The sequence below is a fragment of the Haliaeetus albicilla genome, chromosome 3, assembly GCF_947461875.1.
Source record: "Haliaeetus albicilla chromosome 3, bHalAlb1.1, whole genome shotgun sequence".
Lineage (NCBI taxonomy): Eukaryota > Metazoa > Chordata > Aves > Accipitriformes > Accipitridae > Haliaeetus > Haliaeetus albicilla.
Window position 1 is genome coordinate 41,527,568 of NC_091485.1, and position 16,834 is coordinate 41,544,401.

At 40.8% G+C, this 16,834-nt stretch overlaps 1 protein-coding gene and 1 long non-coding RNA gene across 3 annotated transcripts in view; one reads left to right on the forward strand and one right to left on the reverse strand.

The window, feature by feature from the left end:
* EYA1 (EYA transcriptional coactivator and phosphatase 1) overlaps positions 1 to 16,834 on the reverse strand; it is a 152,761-nt gene that overhangs the window by 82,720 nt on the left and 53,207 nt on the right. The window contains exon 2 of the mRNA XM_069779509.1: positions 1,361 to 1,410. Coding sequence (XP_069635610.1) covers positions 1,361 to 1,410 — 50 coding nt within the window. The remainder of the gene's footprint in view (positions 1 to 1,360; positions 1,411 to 16,834) is intronic.
* On the forward strand, positions 1,490 to 6,359 carry LOC138684775 (uncharacterized). Of its 2 annotated transcripts, XR_011324045.1 has the most exons (3): positions 1,496 to 2,352; positions 5,558 to 5,663; positions 6,143 to 6,359. It is a non-coding gene; the product is annotated as an uncharacterized lncRNA (long non-coding RNA). The 2 variants fall into 2 exon arrangements; XR_011324044.1 differs by having other exon boundaries at positions 1,490 to 2,352; positions 5,558 to 6,359.

The following is a 16,834-nucleotide window of genomic DNA, read 5'->3' on the forward strand; positions in this document are numbered from 1 at the left end:
ACATGGATTACAGAGGAATTACCTCTATGAGATGCAGCCCGCTATTAATCAACATCCCAAAGACACTCAGCTTCTCCCAACTTGATCTTGTCTAGTGCCAATCTCATTTTGCAGCCCCACACACATGACTGAGCAGCTACCATAATTATTTTTGCAGCTTCTAACAGAATAAAATTTAGATACAAAGTACTGTACTTTAAACATTCACGTCACCTTGTATTTTTAAGATACATACAAAGACAGATTCACCAATATATGAAGACATATATGCTCTTAACAACAAATTAGCACTCTGCTTTTTCAAGATTTACCACTCAGTGGCAATATAATGGGCCTCCAAACCAAATAAAACACTTGAAGCAATTGTGGAAACCTATCATCTACTGACAGGGAATGAGATATTCCTGATGTATGTGTTTACTCTGGCAAACTACTTAATTGTTCCTCTGTTTCCGTTGAAACAAATGCAGCATTAAAACATTATTATGTCTGCTCACTTGTTTGCTTTGTGGATTACATAAAGCGTGCCCAATTGAAAAGGGATATGACCAACATACAGTGAATCCATATAGGCGTTAGTGTGCCTTAGCACTCTGCTGTATCTCAGCAGCTGTCGTTTAGTCAAAATAAGAAGAGAGCAATTCTGATTCAAAGCAAAAATTAAACGTTTATACAGCACACAAGCAGCTGAGTATTTCCGATTTGTGTTTTTAATGGCCTTAAATAAAAGGGCCATCACCACAATGACATATCCCTTGGCTGACGTTGGGGAAGCTTATGACTGAAGTGCCCCATCCTTCCGTTTCTTTACACCTAAAACTGTTGATAATGTTATTTGATGTACTCAGTCTAAGTAATTGCTCCCAGTAGAAATTTCACAGGTTACTGTGCCTCCAAGGCATCTGAACCAGTAATTTTTCGGTTTAACAGAAATGCTTAGGCTCTTTTAAAGACTATTAAAATTACATTAAAAATTCTTCCCATGGTAATGGTATAAATATCCTTAAGCCTAAGTGTCACTTCAGCTATGAAGTTTTCACATTTTAGCTGAGATTTTATCACAAGTTCTAAACATAAATCCTTCATTTTACATTTCATTACCTAAACCAATCTACACATAAAGAGGGATGATATTGCAATGAGTTTGAAAAGCCAGTATCTAATAAAGTCAAACAATTTAGCGAAAAAGGGTACGTGCTCATGGTTTACAGGCTTGGTTGCACGCACGTAAAAGCGATGCTCCACCACTTACTCAACTGCTTAATACGGAAAACAAGAATAAATATTTACCTATCACCTGAACTTAAAAAAAAGAATAAAAGGCTTGCAGAAAAATAGCGACTTTCAACCAAATCCTTACCTGCAGCTTGAGGAAACAGCAACATCTGAACTGGTTTGGGACTTCTGCACCTGTAAACCAGGGAAACAAACAGAAGCCTCTATTACTCCGCTTTACTGCGAGGCCTTAATTGAAAGAAAGGCTATCACCGCGGATGACAATTCTGTCCTTTAAACCCAAAAGGAGAGGAGGAGGGCGCGGTGCCCGTGAAAGGCATATTGTCTTTAAATTGAAGGCTCAACTGTTGTTTCCCCGGCAGGTCTCTCTCCCTCCTCCCCGCGCCGGGGGACGGCGGCCAAGTGACGGGATAGTGATTCATCAGGGGCCCGTGACAGCTGCAGAGGGGCTCACTCCTCCCACGGCACGGCACGGCACGGCACGGCTCCGCCAAGGTAACCCCGCCGCGCCGCCCGCCAAGGGCAGCGGGAGCCGCTCCAGCCCCGAGACCCCCAGCACCCTCCACCCACCCCTCTCGCCTCTTGTTATCGCCGGCCGAGTTATCTGTCTCCCTCCCATCCCCTTAGCCCTTGACAGCTTCTTGCCCTCATCACGTTGGCTTTCCTCTTTCTCCGCTCTTCGCCATCCTTGCTCGGCGCCTGGGCGACAGGGAACCCACAAGTCAGCTCACCCCCAAAGGCGAGGGGCGAAGCAAGCCGGAGAGGCTGACGCTATTTTTGGGGGAGGGACAGCAAGGGGCAGGTCTACCTAGGGTAAAGATCTTCAGTATATGACCAACAGTATTACACCACCACCTCCAAAACGAGCCCATCTCCAACCGGGGCGAATGAAACTAAAAACCCCCACATGTTATTGCACAAAGTCTTACTCGTAAAAATTCCCATCGCTAATGAGACTTCTGATAAAGTGACTTAAAAGAACACGTCTGGCTAAATAAATAGGAGGAAGCTGTAGCATTACCTCTGAGGTCACTCATCAAGAAAAGGAATCTGGTTCCACTGGGAAGCCCAGCAATAATTTTCCAGTTTAATAAAACGACTCCTTTTATAACTCAGGTGAGTAATAGATTTTCATATCCTATTAGAAAAACACCGTTGCTTTGCTAACAGCCTCTTCTCCGTAGCCAGTAATGATTGTCAGCAGGTGATAAAATTCAGGTGAAGATACACTGCTAGACACTGTTAGCTTAAAAGCACAAAAAGCTTCTCCAGGCAAGGTATATATCCTCTTAATGTCTGCATTGAGAATCCTTCATGTGCGTTTCCATTCAACCTGAACTGACATCTCTTAAACGATCACAGAGCAAAGACAAGAGAGATGAGGCATTTTAAGTGCCATAAAAATCATCCAAGCAAATCCTACTTATGTGTCTGTAGGGTTGGGTTGGTTTTTTTTGTTATTTTTAATCACAGACAGAATTACTACTAGCAAGAGTAAACAACTGCTAGGGGCAGCCAGGCAATGCAGAACATTACAAATGATGTCAAGAAGCATGCAATAATGCATGCTGAAAAACATCAATCTTTTTATAACTGGGTACTTAAAAGTACTGTATAACGTGCTTTTCAATACATTGTCGCATGACAAATCAAACTAGACGAGCAGATACCTTCAGAACTGTGCATTTTGTTTTAGAGATTTTTTTTTCAGTTCTTTACCCCAGAAACTACAGCAGAGTGCCTTAGGATATGTTTCTGCTGTTACTTCTAAACACCTGGAAAAAATTATAGGTGAGAACTAAGTTTGCTTACAGAGCTATCTTCACTCCCTCTTGCACAGGATCCTTTAAAACATATCTTTTATAACAGAAAAAAAACCCTTCCTTTTATAAAGAAATGCTTTAATTAACTGATATTGTCCAAAGTGCCCTACAGTATTATTCATACTTCACTAAACTCTAAAATACATTTAATCCTCACTATTTCATTTACCCAAATTAAAAAAAATAGTAACTTCTATACACTTACAAATATAGAGATATAGACACACATGTGCACGTGTGTGTATAGTGAGAGAGATTTCATTTACGGATTCATGGGAGTGGGCAAAAAAAAATAATAATACAGCTCATTCAGAGTGAATTAAATATATACCTTGTATGTCCTCTAACACTCTATGATTTGTGAAAGTTCATATCCACAATCTTCATTTTCATTAGACATACTTTAGATATATTCCTTTGTGTCTCAAGGATTATTTAAACCATGTGTTGCACGTTACCATATTTAAAAATGACTCTTTAATCAAAATAACTTTAAAACAACTAATCCTCACTTAGGCTGGTCAGCTGAATCCACAGAGTGGTCCAGGAAAAATAAATCTACTCTCAAGAATGCGAATGCAGACAACAATTAGACACAGATGTGAGTGAAATTAGTTACAGTTTACAAAATGCTACACTTCACATGCTTTCAGTTTTTTATGTGTAGTACAAAATTACAACGTAGTAAGGAACCACACTTATGACTACCAGTTCATAGAATAAAAACATTTCTGGGTGGCGTGTGCTTGCTCTCATACATTCTCCCATTTTGCCAACAGATTTCTGGATAATTGAAGTTCTGCAACATAACTCACATATCAAATAAAAAGTGACAAAAAAAAAAAAAAAAAAAAAAAAAAGCAACAGCCTTACCCGGCCAGCCAAAGGGGCACATTAAAAAAAAAAAAATCAAAAAGAGAAAAAAGGAGCTGTCACTCACCCTTCATACACTGCACTCCCCTTTAAACTAAAAATGCTTTATATGCTAAATGACATACACATTCTCCTTAATACCTCAAAAATATTACGGTGTATAATTTGATTGTTGTAAGTAATGTTCACATCCTTCTTAATACAGATTGCAGATCTGGGCGCTACATAGTACATGGTGAGAAAAAAAGGACAATGATAGCAAAGCTACTTAAAATTCATCCATTTAAGAATCTTAAATCAGTAACATCAAATTCTGATTAGTTAATGAGGTCTTTTAAGTTTGCCTTTTTTCTAATTAAATTTATAATTCTTCACAGATGTAGGTTTTGTTGATGTTCAATTTGTCTCTCTCATTTTGTTAAACCTCACATAGTACTCCACCAATCCATTGAATAGCCACATTAAATCTGTTAATACCATGCTCTTCAACCCCAGAAATTATTTCCAGAAGGCAAACTTGCTTTGAGAGATCATCAAACAAGACTTAAGGTACACATTTTATCACATTTTCCCTACCACAGAGCTCAGGATGCGGAGGAAAATTCATGACTTTTGCACTGTTTATTATACTTTGCTAAATTACAAATCAAAAGCATCTGACAGAAGATCATGTATGAAGCCAAAAAGTTAATAATGTTCTGTGAAAAGTAAACTGTAAATGGGAAGGGATTCTAAATTTCAGCAGCACAGAGCAAATAAAATGTAGGTACTTGTCTAAATTACAGCTTTTCCACAGTATTTTTGCTTGCTAGGAGCAATCTTTTTTTTTTTTTTTTAAATGGCTATAATTTAAAACATTTTTCCAGCTGAAAAGAAATTTTCTAAGTGAAAATAGGAAGTTAACCCAGAAAACTATAGCCAGCACATGCGCTTTTTCCTAAAACACAGTTCTACTTTAAAGAAGCAAATTTCAAAGACAATGGCAGTTTTCAAATCAGAGTGTTCCTCCTCAGGGGGGAAAAAAAAAAAAAAAAGAAATCTGTCATTTTTAGCAAGGGGTGGAGGGACGGAGAGCAGAGGACTTTTCCCCCAACAGCACTCTTTCCCTCCTTAAAAGCCCTATGCAATTAGTATCTACAGACATACTGGCTTCAACAGCCAAAATGTTACAAAACTAAAATGCAAATTGGCTACAAAAAGGCACCTTGCTGGCAACACATGAAACTTGGCAATACTTTCACTCTTCCAATAATCCTATCGCTGGGCTCTACGTGAAGAGGTAGGGCTTTTTCACTAGATTCTCACATCAAAGACAAATTGCACTTATCAAACCAGAAGCAGGTAATTACAGTTATTTCATTTTTAATAACTAGTTTAAATTCTTCTAAAAGTGCTATCCTGCGTGCTCATTTCATACGCTTATGAATGAAACATTTTGAAACCCCAACACTTTCTTCCCTTTAAGAAAGAAGTACTACAATGTGACAATGCTCCTATTATGACCAGCCATTTAAGAATGTCTTTCTGCTTTTCCAAGATTTTTTTGGCTCCCGAGAAATATTTCATACTTATTGCAACTCAAACAAAATGATTACTCATTCTTTTTTTTTCTTCGCTCTCCAAAGGCGAAGCGTGACTCAAGCCGTCTGTCACTGCGCAGAACTGCTGAGAGGGGACGGCTGCTCCTTTCCAGACCCTACCAGGCCTTGGGAAAACTCCGACAGCAGTGAGGTGCCGGGCTAAATACTGCGTGTCATGGGTTCGTCAGCAACATGTAGAACGCTGCGGGCGTACGTGTTTCTGCACAGAGAAGTATACAGTGCGTATACACACACACGTATATATTTACAGATACATATACACGTTATTAATCTATTCTACGCACCAAACCAGCAGTCTGTGTTCTGGCAGATGCTTTGCAAACCGTCTCAGTATGGGATGGAAAAGAAAAGATCCTTTATACGTGGTAGCTAACGTTAAAAGCTTCCAGTGATACACTACACAACGTTTCCGCTTCTTATCACAAACCTCTCTCTGTGATAATTTTTAAATTTCAACAAACTACGTGAAATATACTATCCCCTATTTTTTTTTCCCTGAAAACTTTTCCCTCTCCTGCTTGCTTTGTTTTCAAATGTTTGCTCACCAAAAAAACCCCAACCACCTTCTAAGAGGCACTTTTAAATGCACTAACACCTTTACTTTTCCAGAAGAAACCTTTCACTGCGAAGGGCAGCCCTTCCTCTTGTTGGTGTTTGTCAGAAACACGGGTGAGAGAACTGCATACTTGGGAACGTTTTGTGGGTCTCGGTTGCTCAAAAGCAAGATGTAAATTTAATGAGACTTCAAAAGGTCTTCAACTTCCTCATTCTAAGATCATCGTTCTAAATAAGCCACCTAAAATGTCAATAAACGTCAAATATTTCAGTTGTGTAGATGTTTATTCTGTCATCTTGAAAAGTTCTCCTGTGGGGACCTGCGTGTTTTCCTTGGTGTTTGGCAAATTTAAACATATTAAGCAAAAGGATTTCCTGCTTCAGAAAGCGCTGTCAAAACCTCTGTCAGGCATTCTTCCTTCCAATTTTTTTATCATTTTTCTCACGCTCTCATGTCTCTTTCAGAAGGGTCTGCGGGTTGCCTATGTTGCGTGCCTATTCCTCCCCCCCGGCATTTAAGCTGTCCACCATCACGTTATTCCTACCTGCCGAACCACGAGCACTCTAGGAAATCAAAGGGGAAGAATCCCCAAACCGGGCTGACGGCAACCAACAGAAGCGCCTAACATCTGCTGCTCTGCGGGCAGCCCGCAAACCCCAGCCTGAACCAGGGCCAAACTGACCCGCTGCGCCCAGTGACCGACAATCGAGCGTCGCCCCTCTGCGGGCCGGCGGCAAGGACCCCGCAACTCCGCGCACGCTTCAGCCCCGCCGCCGCCGCCGCCGCCGCCGCCGCCGAACTCCGGGGCTGCTCCGCGATTCGCCCCCTGCCGCCGCCCGCTCTTTCCCGGCTTTCCCTTCCTTCCCCCGCCCGCCGCTGTCAGCGCCCGCGCCGCCCGCCCGCTACTCACGCTGCCGGGGCGCCCCGTCTCCGCGGCGCGCAGCGCTCCGCGCCCGCGGGCTCACAGCGCGGCGGCGGCGGCGGCGGCGGCGGCGGCGCCTCCCATGGCGCGGCGGGGCAGGCGCGCCCCGGGGCGGAGGGGCGCGGGCCGGGGCCGGGGCCGGGGCCGGGGCCGGGGCCGGGGCGGCGGCGGCGGGCAAGACAAAGCGGCGGCGGAGGGAGGCTGCCGCCAGCCCCGCCGCCTGTTTGCTCAGCCTTGTGGGTCTGCCCAGGCAGTGCCTGGGGGCACGCTGCCGCTCCCGCGCCCTCTCTCCTCCTCACTCCCCTTTTTCTGCTGCCCCTTTTTTTTTTCCTCCTTTCCTCCCCTTCGGGTTTTGTTTTTGTTTTTGTAATGCAAACCGCAGCTATTCTCTTGTCCCGAGCTCATTGGTTTAACTGCAGCGAGGCTTGCGCGGTCTGAAGTCAACCTTCCCGCCCGGGCGAAAGGCAGCCGGGGCGGCCGCGCTCCGCAGGCGGCGGCGGCGGCGGCGCGGAACCGGCGCGGAACCGGCGCGGAACCGGCCGCCCCCCCTCCGCGCCCAGCCCGCACGCCGGAGCCCCGGTTCGCCCCTTCTTCAGCCTCACCCTCAGCCCCCGACGACTAACGAATCCCCCGGGTCCCTCCGCCTTTAAAAAGTTAGCCGCGCGTAGAGGCGTCCCCTCGAGTAAGCCGGGTTTAAACAAAAGCCGTCCTAATAGAATAACCGGAATTAAACCAACGTTATATCAATGAGAGAAGCTAAAGAAGGATACTCACAGAGGCTCTCTCTTAGGCATACAACCAGCATGCACGCCCGGACATGCCGTTTTGATTGGATATGTAACAGATTTGTTCTCAAATATCTGAGATTCTTGCAACCTTGTAAAGAACGGGTCTGCTAAAACTATTTAAGCCAGCCTTCTCCAATTTAAAGGTATTTATTAAATGAAGATTCTGGAACTTTTAAAATGCTCTAAACCGTGCAGGTATGCGAAATATCTGTACCTACCCCTAAAACCAACCGTAGATATAGGCAACTTCGTATTTTCAATCATTGCTACTCACCCACTAAAGTTTTAAAATGTAAAACTCCGTAAAGGCCCCTTCCATAGACCTTACAAATATTTCCAAAGAAGAGATGGTTGCATAGAGCTAAATTCATGCATTAAGTAACAGTAATTCTTTAAAGCTTAGCTTTTACCAATCAATAAGTAATTAAGTAATTTAATTAGTAAGCCATTAAACTGAAATGGCTTTATGATACATTTCTATTACAGCACTTTTAGTTGCTCGTAATTCAAAAAAACTCTTTTACAATACATATACATTATGTTAAAAAACATTATAACGTACGCAACAACTAAATTTGACCAGGGTTGTCCGGAGCATTTCCACTTTGTAGAACGTATCTTTCAATTCATGTCACACTTATTTTTCTACACTTTTTTAGTACACGTAATCCAAATATGATGAGGAAAACAGCATAATGATTTGCAGTACCAAAAAAAGAAGTCTTAATACTATGCCAGCTCTACAGTACTAACTTAAAAAAAATATCCAACTTTATGCTGCATAAATAGATTGAAACAGAACCTTTTTTTCTTTACAGAAATCTGTGGTTATTCACCGCTGATATATCCTTACCTTCAGTTAACCAATCTGTGAATCAAAGCAATACTTCTAGAGGAGAAATGTCTTCTGGCTACTACATCCCAGTAAGCGAGACATTATTTTGTAGCAAGTACATTGGGAATACTTCAGGAAAGCAGATCAGTTTGCAAAGCTAGAAGTCAACCTCGAGCTGAAAAGGCACCTAGGATTTCATTTTGTTTAGCGGAGAAAAGGGATCTCGGGACAGTCACACACCATATATGGGAACCCAGGTCAAAATAAGCAGCTTTCGATTGGGCCCGTCTGCGTAGCCAGCGCTAGCACAATCCCTTTACTTCTTTATAGTCACAAACCATCTCACGCCAAGACAACTGTTTATGATGTTCTGTATTAAATGGTGAAAAGAAATACAAATTACTTATTATGGAGACATGCAGTTTTGTCAGGTAAAATTCGCTGAAATCCTGAAATACAAGGCGATGCAATCATTCTGACCTATACGCTTTTTGGAACAGCCACGATCCTCCGGAAAACGTTTACCACTGAAGCCTTTAGCAGTGTTAACAAGATCACTTTTAAAAAACCCTACCCAATCCTATATAAAGATGCATGTCTTGCTTCACTGTCTCTAGGAGCTCCATCTATTACATGAAAAAGATCAGGCACATGTTTTCAGGAAGCAGAAGCTCATTTTTTTTCTGAGAAATAAACCTCAAAAAATATCATATTGTTACTGTGAGGTACCGTCTGACACTGGAAAATGTAACTCAAAACACTTTCCCAAAAATAGTGATACTTAAATGATGCTATGGAAATAAAATAAAATATTTTAAAAATAATATGACTGTGACTTCCCGTGATGCATGTGAATTTTTGCATAAATCTATTTAATTTCATTCCATATTTGAAAAAAAAAAACCAAATAGCACAAGTATATGAAAAAAATCTTACTGTTCTAAATGTAAAGCTTACTGAAACAGGTTTACTGTTGGTCAGAGTTTGTAGTCCCTAATGGGAGTTTTGTCTAAGTAATAACTTTAGGAGTGTGCCCAGCCTCTGTATTTAATTAAACTAAGACAGATCCCCCCTCCCCTCACATACAGAGCTTGATGATGTGATGATAAACATGGGATAAATTACACAGAGGCTAAGATGATCAGAAAAAGGGTGTTGATGATGCACTGCAAGAAAAGAAATGGCTTTGAATTTTTAATCTCTGCTGTAGTATGGCCTGTAAGCAGTATGGGAACTGAAGCCATATAAATGATCTAGATGGGCGATATAAGATAAAGTAGGGTCCTCTGTGTTTATGCAGCCATTAAACAGTGCCTTAAAGTTCCTTATCTGATGTCTGAAGATTGGACTTCAGATTAGCGTATATCATTACCCCATGGTACGGTCTAACCTATGAACTTACCCTACAGCTGATACCACGGACCAGATCCTCATTTGGTTTAAGTGAGTGAAATTTTTTTATTTCAATAGCTAAACTAATCATGCCAGCTGAGCACAGCACCTCTTTGAAACCTATTTGAAAGAGGTTTGTTTACTTGGCTTTTTGGTTTTGTTCCTCCAACTAACTGCATACCAAATCAGTGCAGGCTGGGTTGTTGATCACTGGCACACAACATCAATTTTAAACCACAACTGCACTAACACTGGGTTTGGAGCAGACGGTTCAGTGCGATTTGTATGTGTTTACATCATGCCTGAATTTGCCCTGATTCTGCATTCCTGCTGATACAGCTGGCATCTCAAGAGTCGTAAGAAGTGAAGGACCAGGCCTATTACATAGTATCAAATGCACAACAAGCTATTGGGTATATTTTTACAACTAGTACTCATGCCAATATGGTTTTAACTCCATATGCAGTGTCACACACCTGTTTTAGCACAAGTAAAGCCGGTCCATCCTGAACACAGTATTTACTGGGTGCTTAGGTGCCACAATTACAGGTGTGCTGATAATTAAGAAAAATCAGGCATAAGATGGATATGGAACAGTGGGATGTTTGCATGTTTGTCTCTAAGTAGGAAATGCTACTGGAATATTTAACATTAGAAATAGGCCCAGGAACACCACACTTCACTAAAGCAAAAGATGCATCCCGCTGCTCCCGAAAGCCGCCTGGCTCTTCCCATAACAACTGCAATGCAACGTCAGAACCCTCTGAAGCAGGCAATATCCCTCCTATGTCTCCGCACAAGTTTTATCTTACACATAGCAGCTGTTGCCTAGAGACGTCCCTGGCTGGAGCAGAAGTTTGCAGTGTTTGACAGGAGCCTTTATTGTCTCAAGCTACTCACGTGAGCAAAAGTAGAAAGACCTTGGTGAATACAAACAAAAAAAAAGTGACAGAAATCAACCATTTTAGCTGTTCTGTCCAAAAGCTATCAGTGTGACTGAGAAGGACAATTTCATTATATTCTTTCAAGATACACTGGATAAAATGAATATTGAATTAAGGTCTATCTGTAACATGTTATAAGAAAAGGTGCGTGCTGCTCACCATCGTCCTTAGTCTAAAGGTGTGTGACCTGCTGGCCCCAATGACATCTTTGCTAGTTCGCATGCAATTGTACTTGTTTTTAATCAGCAACTTCAGTACGAAGTACAGGATCATTTTGTATAATTTTAAATAGGAAATAGTACTCTTTGTTAATCTTAAGTAGACACTGCTTTAGCTGTTTAAATCAATGCATGACTTTATATGATTCTGAAATAGTTCTTGACAACTATGATATAAACGAATGCAGAGATTTTCCACAGAAGAAGCAGTTGAAGTCTAGTTTGATAGCAAATACCTTAGTGTTTCTCAATTTTTCACTTTCCAAAATCGAGGTATGCGTGTTTTTTCAATAGATCCGTTGCATCTTAAAAGCATTATGTAGCAGGGGAAAAAAATATATAGCATATATATTAACAGACACAAACAGTGTAAACTATAAATATGCTCAGTACTCTAACTGCAAAATAAATAAGTAGTTTGGCAGGGTGAAGGGAAGGTTTCCTACACAAAGGTAAGTTTTAAATATAGCTAATACTGTCATCTCTCTCTTGGTACTTCGTAACACCCAGCCGAAAACTTCCTACATTACTCTTCTCTTCTAGAAATCTCATGAAGGTAATTATACTTATGATCGCCACACAAAAATACTGATAAGTTTGGGTGTCCAGATCATTTGAAGTAGATGCTCTACCCAAAAGTGATGGCATCGCTTTTCCCTAAAGACTGAGACACCAGCTCTGTGACACTGAGGGCAGAGAGCTACTGCTGATTTAAGGGTAATGTTGTAGCTTTTCTAGCTACAACAGCCTTCATTTAAGCAATATCTTAGCTATTAAATTGAACTACTGAAAATTACCTTCCATTTCCCAATGAAGTTCAATAGTTTTACATGGGGATTTTTAATACTGTCTATGGTACCTAAGAATCGGTGAGAATGTCACTTTTTTTTTGCACAAAAACCTCAGCTCGAAAGATACATAAACATGTTAGCAACTCTTTACAAAAGTGGTCCCGCTGAAGGCAACGTAATTGTCTTTGAACAAAGTTATTTGGAGAATTAGCTGTTTGCAAGATAGGGGGTGGAATGAAAGGAGTAAATTGCAACCTGTGAGCATCCTTGAGAAAGAGCTAATTTTTCTAATTTACATTCGAGCTTTTACTCCAGCTCAGCATGGAAACATAGCTGCCTAAAAACTGAAAATAATCATCCTTCACTGTGACGTGTGAATAATAATTTGCTTACAAAAATGAACAAGTCAAATCATATGCACCAGTGATGACGAGGAGCAGCTCGCTAGCACTCTAACAGGTGAAAAAAGCTATACTTGGTAGTTCCTCAGAAGACCAAGTTGCATGAAGAACACAGTTCAAATGAGAGATTACCAGTGAGCTGACAAAATAATCAAGTCCTGTTGTTCTATAAAGGCTATAAAACACATCATTTCACACACATGCCATTGTTCCGTAGTTCGTCCTCCCACAACTATTTAAGCCTTCCCCATCTTTCATTTAGTGCTACTAGAAACAAGTTAGAATTTACAAACCATTGCAAATTTTTTTCACAGCAATAACTTACATTTTTGCCAGTGATATAAATACAGCGCACTGTATAACATGAGTCAGCTCAGTAATGCTAGACTGTCTTTTCTCCAACTATTTTCCATTAACATGAACAAAACCAGTTTTGTCAGCACTCCTATAAGGTGAAAAGGGAGATGGAAAGTTCTGCTTTGTTTTCAGCTCTGAATTAAGGTCATACTCAGAATTCTTAATTCTGCAAGAAAAATACATTCACTAACCACAGAAACAATAGGTTTATTTGTTGCAAATTCCATTTTGTTATTATTTCCTAAATGTGTTCCGTATTTTTTTCCTGAAGCATTATTCATGTCACTGTTCAACAGTAGATGGAGCAGTGGATCATTACTGTATTTTAGTTATTTGTGTCAATTATTGCATAATTTTTCAGCTGCTGACATACAAGACTGAACAAGCAAATGAAAAAAAAGGATATAGGGAAAATAATTGTTAATTAAAGCATTTGGAATTATGAAGAAAACTGAAAGAACAGCAAACCAAGCTCACTTTGACAAATTATTAAGACAAGCCTGCATTTACGACTAGTGTAAGTGATTCATAAACACACATTCAAATCACAAACCTTGTGTTAGTTGAATACAGTAAATATGTACGTCCTTAACCTTGAAACATTGTCACACATATTTTTCTTACGACGATCAGGAAGGGTGAAGTATCTTCTAAAAGTGAAGTTCATATATATTCCACATTTTGGGCCTTGTAATGAAAAGGAAAAAGTGGAAGTCTAAGTTAAAATAATCATTACAAGGGCAATTTATTTTACGCTCGCATCAATAGCTTTTCCTGCAAACTGTTTTTAAGAAATTTACCACAATAAACTCTTTTGAACCTCACAGTAATTATACCACGACCCTCACTTGTTCAGCAGGGGTTAGATTCTCACCTAACTGTAACCATCTAAAATTAAGCATTTAGTTTAAGATGATCATCCCAACCCTCACCTTCAGTGGAGAGAGACAGACACTTCCAGCCGATGTGTCTAGAGGGCACTCAGTTTTGAGGTTTCCGCTCCCCATAGACACAGACGATGGGCTGGCTTAAGCTAGCTCCCAGGTTTTGATGGCTACAGCTCCCCCAAGTATCCAGACTTTGTCGAGCCCAACATTATTTCCTTTAAAATCAGTTGGGTCTCAATAGTAATTGTATTCACAGAAATGTAAATTGCCGCATGCTCTGTTTTGAAACTTCGTATAATTACTGAGACTGCCAATATTTGTTGTTACAAATCAAGGCCAGAGGAAAACTTCTCAGATGGCTTCAAAGTCCCAGTTCTCATCTCCAAGCCCAGCTCCCTCCCCCGCTTCCTTCCAGCAGCATTAACTTCTTCTCTGCAATCTCACAAATCGGAAAAAGAGTAACCTCTAAAGCTGTTTTAGACTGAAGGTCAGAATTCAAAGGATTGGTAACTTTATCCACAGAGCCTTGCAATCACATTGCTATTGGAAACACACCCAGAAGCACCAGCACTTGAGATGTTTTTATTAAGCAATGTCAATAGGTACGAAATTTGAAGGTTGGTTTTTTTTTTTCTCCATACTGTAAGGTTTATCAAGACTCATATTTGCAAGAGATCGAATTGCTTTCTGCCACCGAATTTTAGTTTAATGTTCTCCAAGGTAAGGAAACTGGGCTCTGTGTTACATGCTAATGAAAACAGCAGCTTTGGTTTGTTTATCTAAATACTTAAAGAGAGGCACCTCTTGCAGCCAAAATGTAAACAAAGCTTAAACTCTTTTTACTGCTTGGATACTTCCAGGCTACTAATACGGATTTTTTTTTTAATTAAGTGCATTATACGGATTTTCTACATGTATTTCCTGCTTGACAATCTACCTTTCCAAAGAAATATTTAATTCCTAAACCAATTATTCATAATTACACCTATATTTTCAGCCCACGAACATAAGATGACAGATCCCTTTCAAACCTAGGCTCAAGGGAAAAAAAAAATCACAGAGGGCAATCAGTACTTTTGTCCCTGCAAACCTGCCATTAATTTAAAGGGAAATAGGTTAAAATAAGGATTTCAAGAGGGTTTCACAACAATTAAGGACAAGCAAAAGTTTGATTTCAATATCTAAAAACAAATATCGTATACCTTGCCCCTCTGTCTCGTACCACATCTGCATGCACAAAAGACTGAAGCATTCATACCGAGCAGAGTGATCGACCTGATGAAGTTCTGAAAATGTCTCTTAAAGGATGCCTCGCCTTTTATTATACAGGAATCTCTATACACAGAAACCTCCATTAAATAATGTTGCTAAACTAGACACAGACAAATGAGAACACGCCTTGCACTGGATGCCAATTTATATGCCGAAAGACACAGCATGGGTACTGCACACCAACCAGAGGCAGAACGCTTTTCATGCAGTGATACCAGGAGAATGCAAAAACATAAGGAGAAGAGGACACAAAGATACACACAACAGAACACAACTGTATGAAGAACTCAAAATGAAGGTGGATGAGCAGAGGTAAAAAGTTTTTATCTCTTGTAATTTGATTTTAAAAAAATCAGAATTTGGCAGCTCTCTGTATAAGGAATATATTGAATGCAACTCAAAAATGCTTATTTATCTTTGGCGCATCTGGTGCTTATATTCACCAGCAGGATACCTTTTTGTATCTAGGCTGATTTTTAATAGCTCTTCTGGAAAGCAGCAAATCCTAAATTAGAGACACCTAGGAAAATTTCGTAGATTTAGTAGCCTAAAAATGCACTAGCTTGAAACATACTCCACCAGTGTACTCCACTGCAGATGACTGCTTATTAAAATAAAGTCAAAATTATACTGCTGAGACCGAATGCTTCAAGTGATGCCTCATGGTGCCTGGGACACACGCAAGGGCTCCATTGCCCTGGCTGAGGATGCTGGCGGTGCTGCCACCTGCTCCACCAAGCCCCAGTGGGCTGTGGCCGTACGGGAAAGCATCCTCGGCCCCTGCAGCCACTGGTGAATTGCTTCTCCACCCCTCCCTGCAAAGGAAAACAAGCATCCAGAATGAAGCGTCCCCCTCCTGAACCTTAATCCATATCTAGAAAGGGGGTTGAATTCAGAAGGAGTCTCAGGAACTGTGTGGTGCCTGCAAGAGGGAAGGAGGAAATCCAAGGGATGGAGGGTGGTTGCCCCTCAGCTGGGTACAGCTTGGGCACCGTAAGGCTCTCGTTCCTCTGTGAGACCCAAAAAAGCCGCCACAAACCAGCAATGATACCCCTACGATGCATTTCTCTTCCCTCCTGTCTCCCCTCTCATAAAGTCCTCATTGGTTTTAGTTCTAATCTTTTTTTTTTTAAGAAGAAAACACTATTAGTATTTTCACCTCCAAAATACTATAAAATATTGTCTATGAATCTCTAAAGCTTAAATTAAAATAGGATCAACTTCACGTTAAGTTTCGTTTTATGGAATTGGCCTCAGACATATGTGGTATACCAAGTACAGCAGGAGCTTTATACAAATCCTTCTCTATTAGTTGATGAATTCCAGGATTCGGCTCTTGTTTTTCTGGTCAGTAGGTAAATAAAAGTAAATAGTTATGCAGTATGCATCATAAAGTAACAACTGGCAGATCACCTATCTTTTATGGCAATCCAATATGGGGTTGCCTAACATTGTTTTTACCATCCGATGAAAGCGTAGGATGAAACGTGTTTCGGCAGGTCCTACGTTACGAGGTTCCTGTCAGCCAGTGTTGAGGTCTGCTTCAGCCTAGGCCACCGACCTGCAGCCCGATCCAAAGGCAGACTGCGGTACCCATTAGTGGTCCTTCTGACCTCAAAAGGGCTGTGTAGCAGTGTTGGAGTCTACCCTCACAGCCCAGGCTGCAGGATCCAGGTCTAGTTATCTCTTCATGTTCGGATGCACTGAAGTCTGCCGAGACACCAGTTTCTCAAAATTTGAATGGGTACCATAAAATGACTTGAAATGAATTGGAAAGAAAAAATAGCTGAAAGTTAATACGCAGTAAAAATGCTTCCTATTAATCTAGTATGAGAAGCGGACTTTTGAGACCCTGAATAAGAGGTTTGAAGACTGCTGTTTACATTTGGTTTAGAAATTCATGACTACGAATAAAAGAAGAATAAATCACAGTGATTT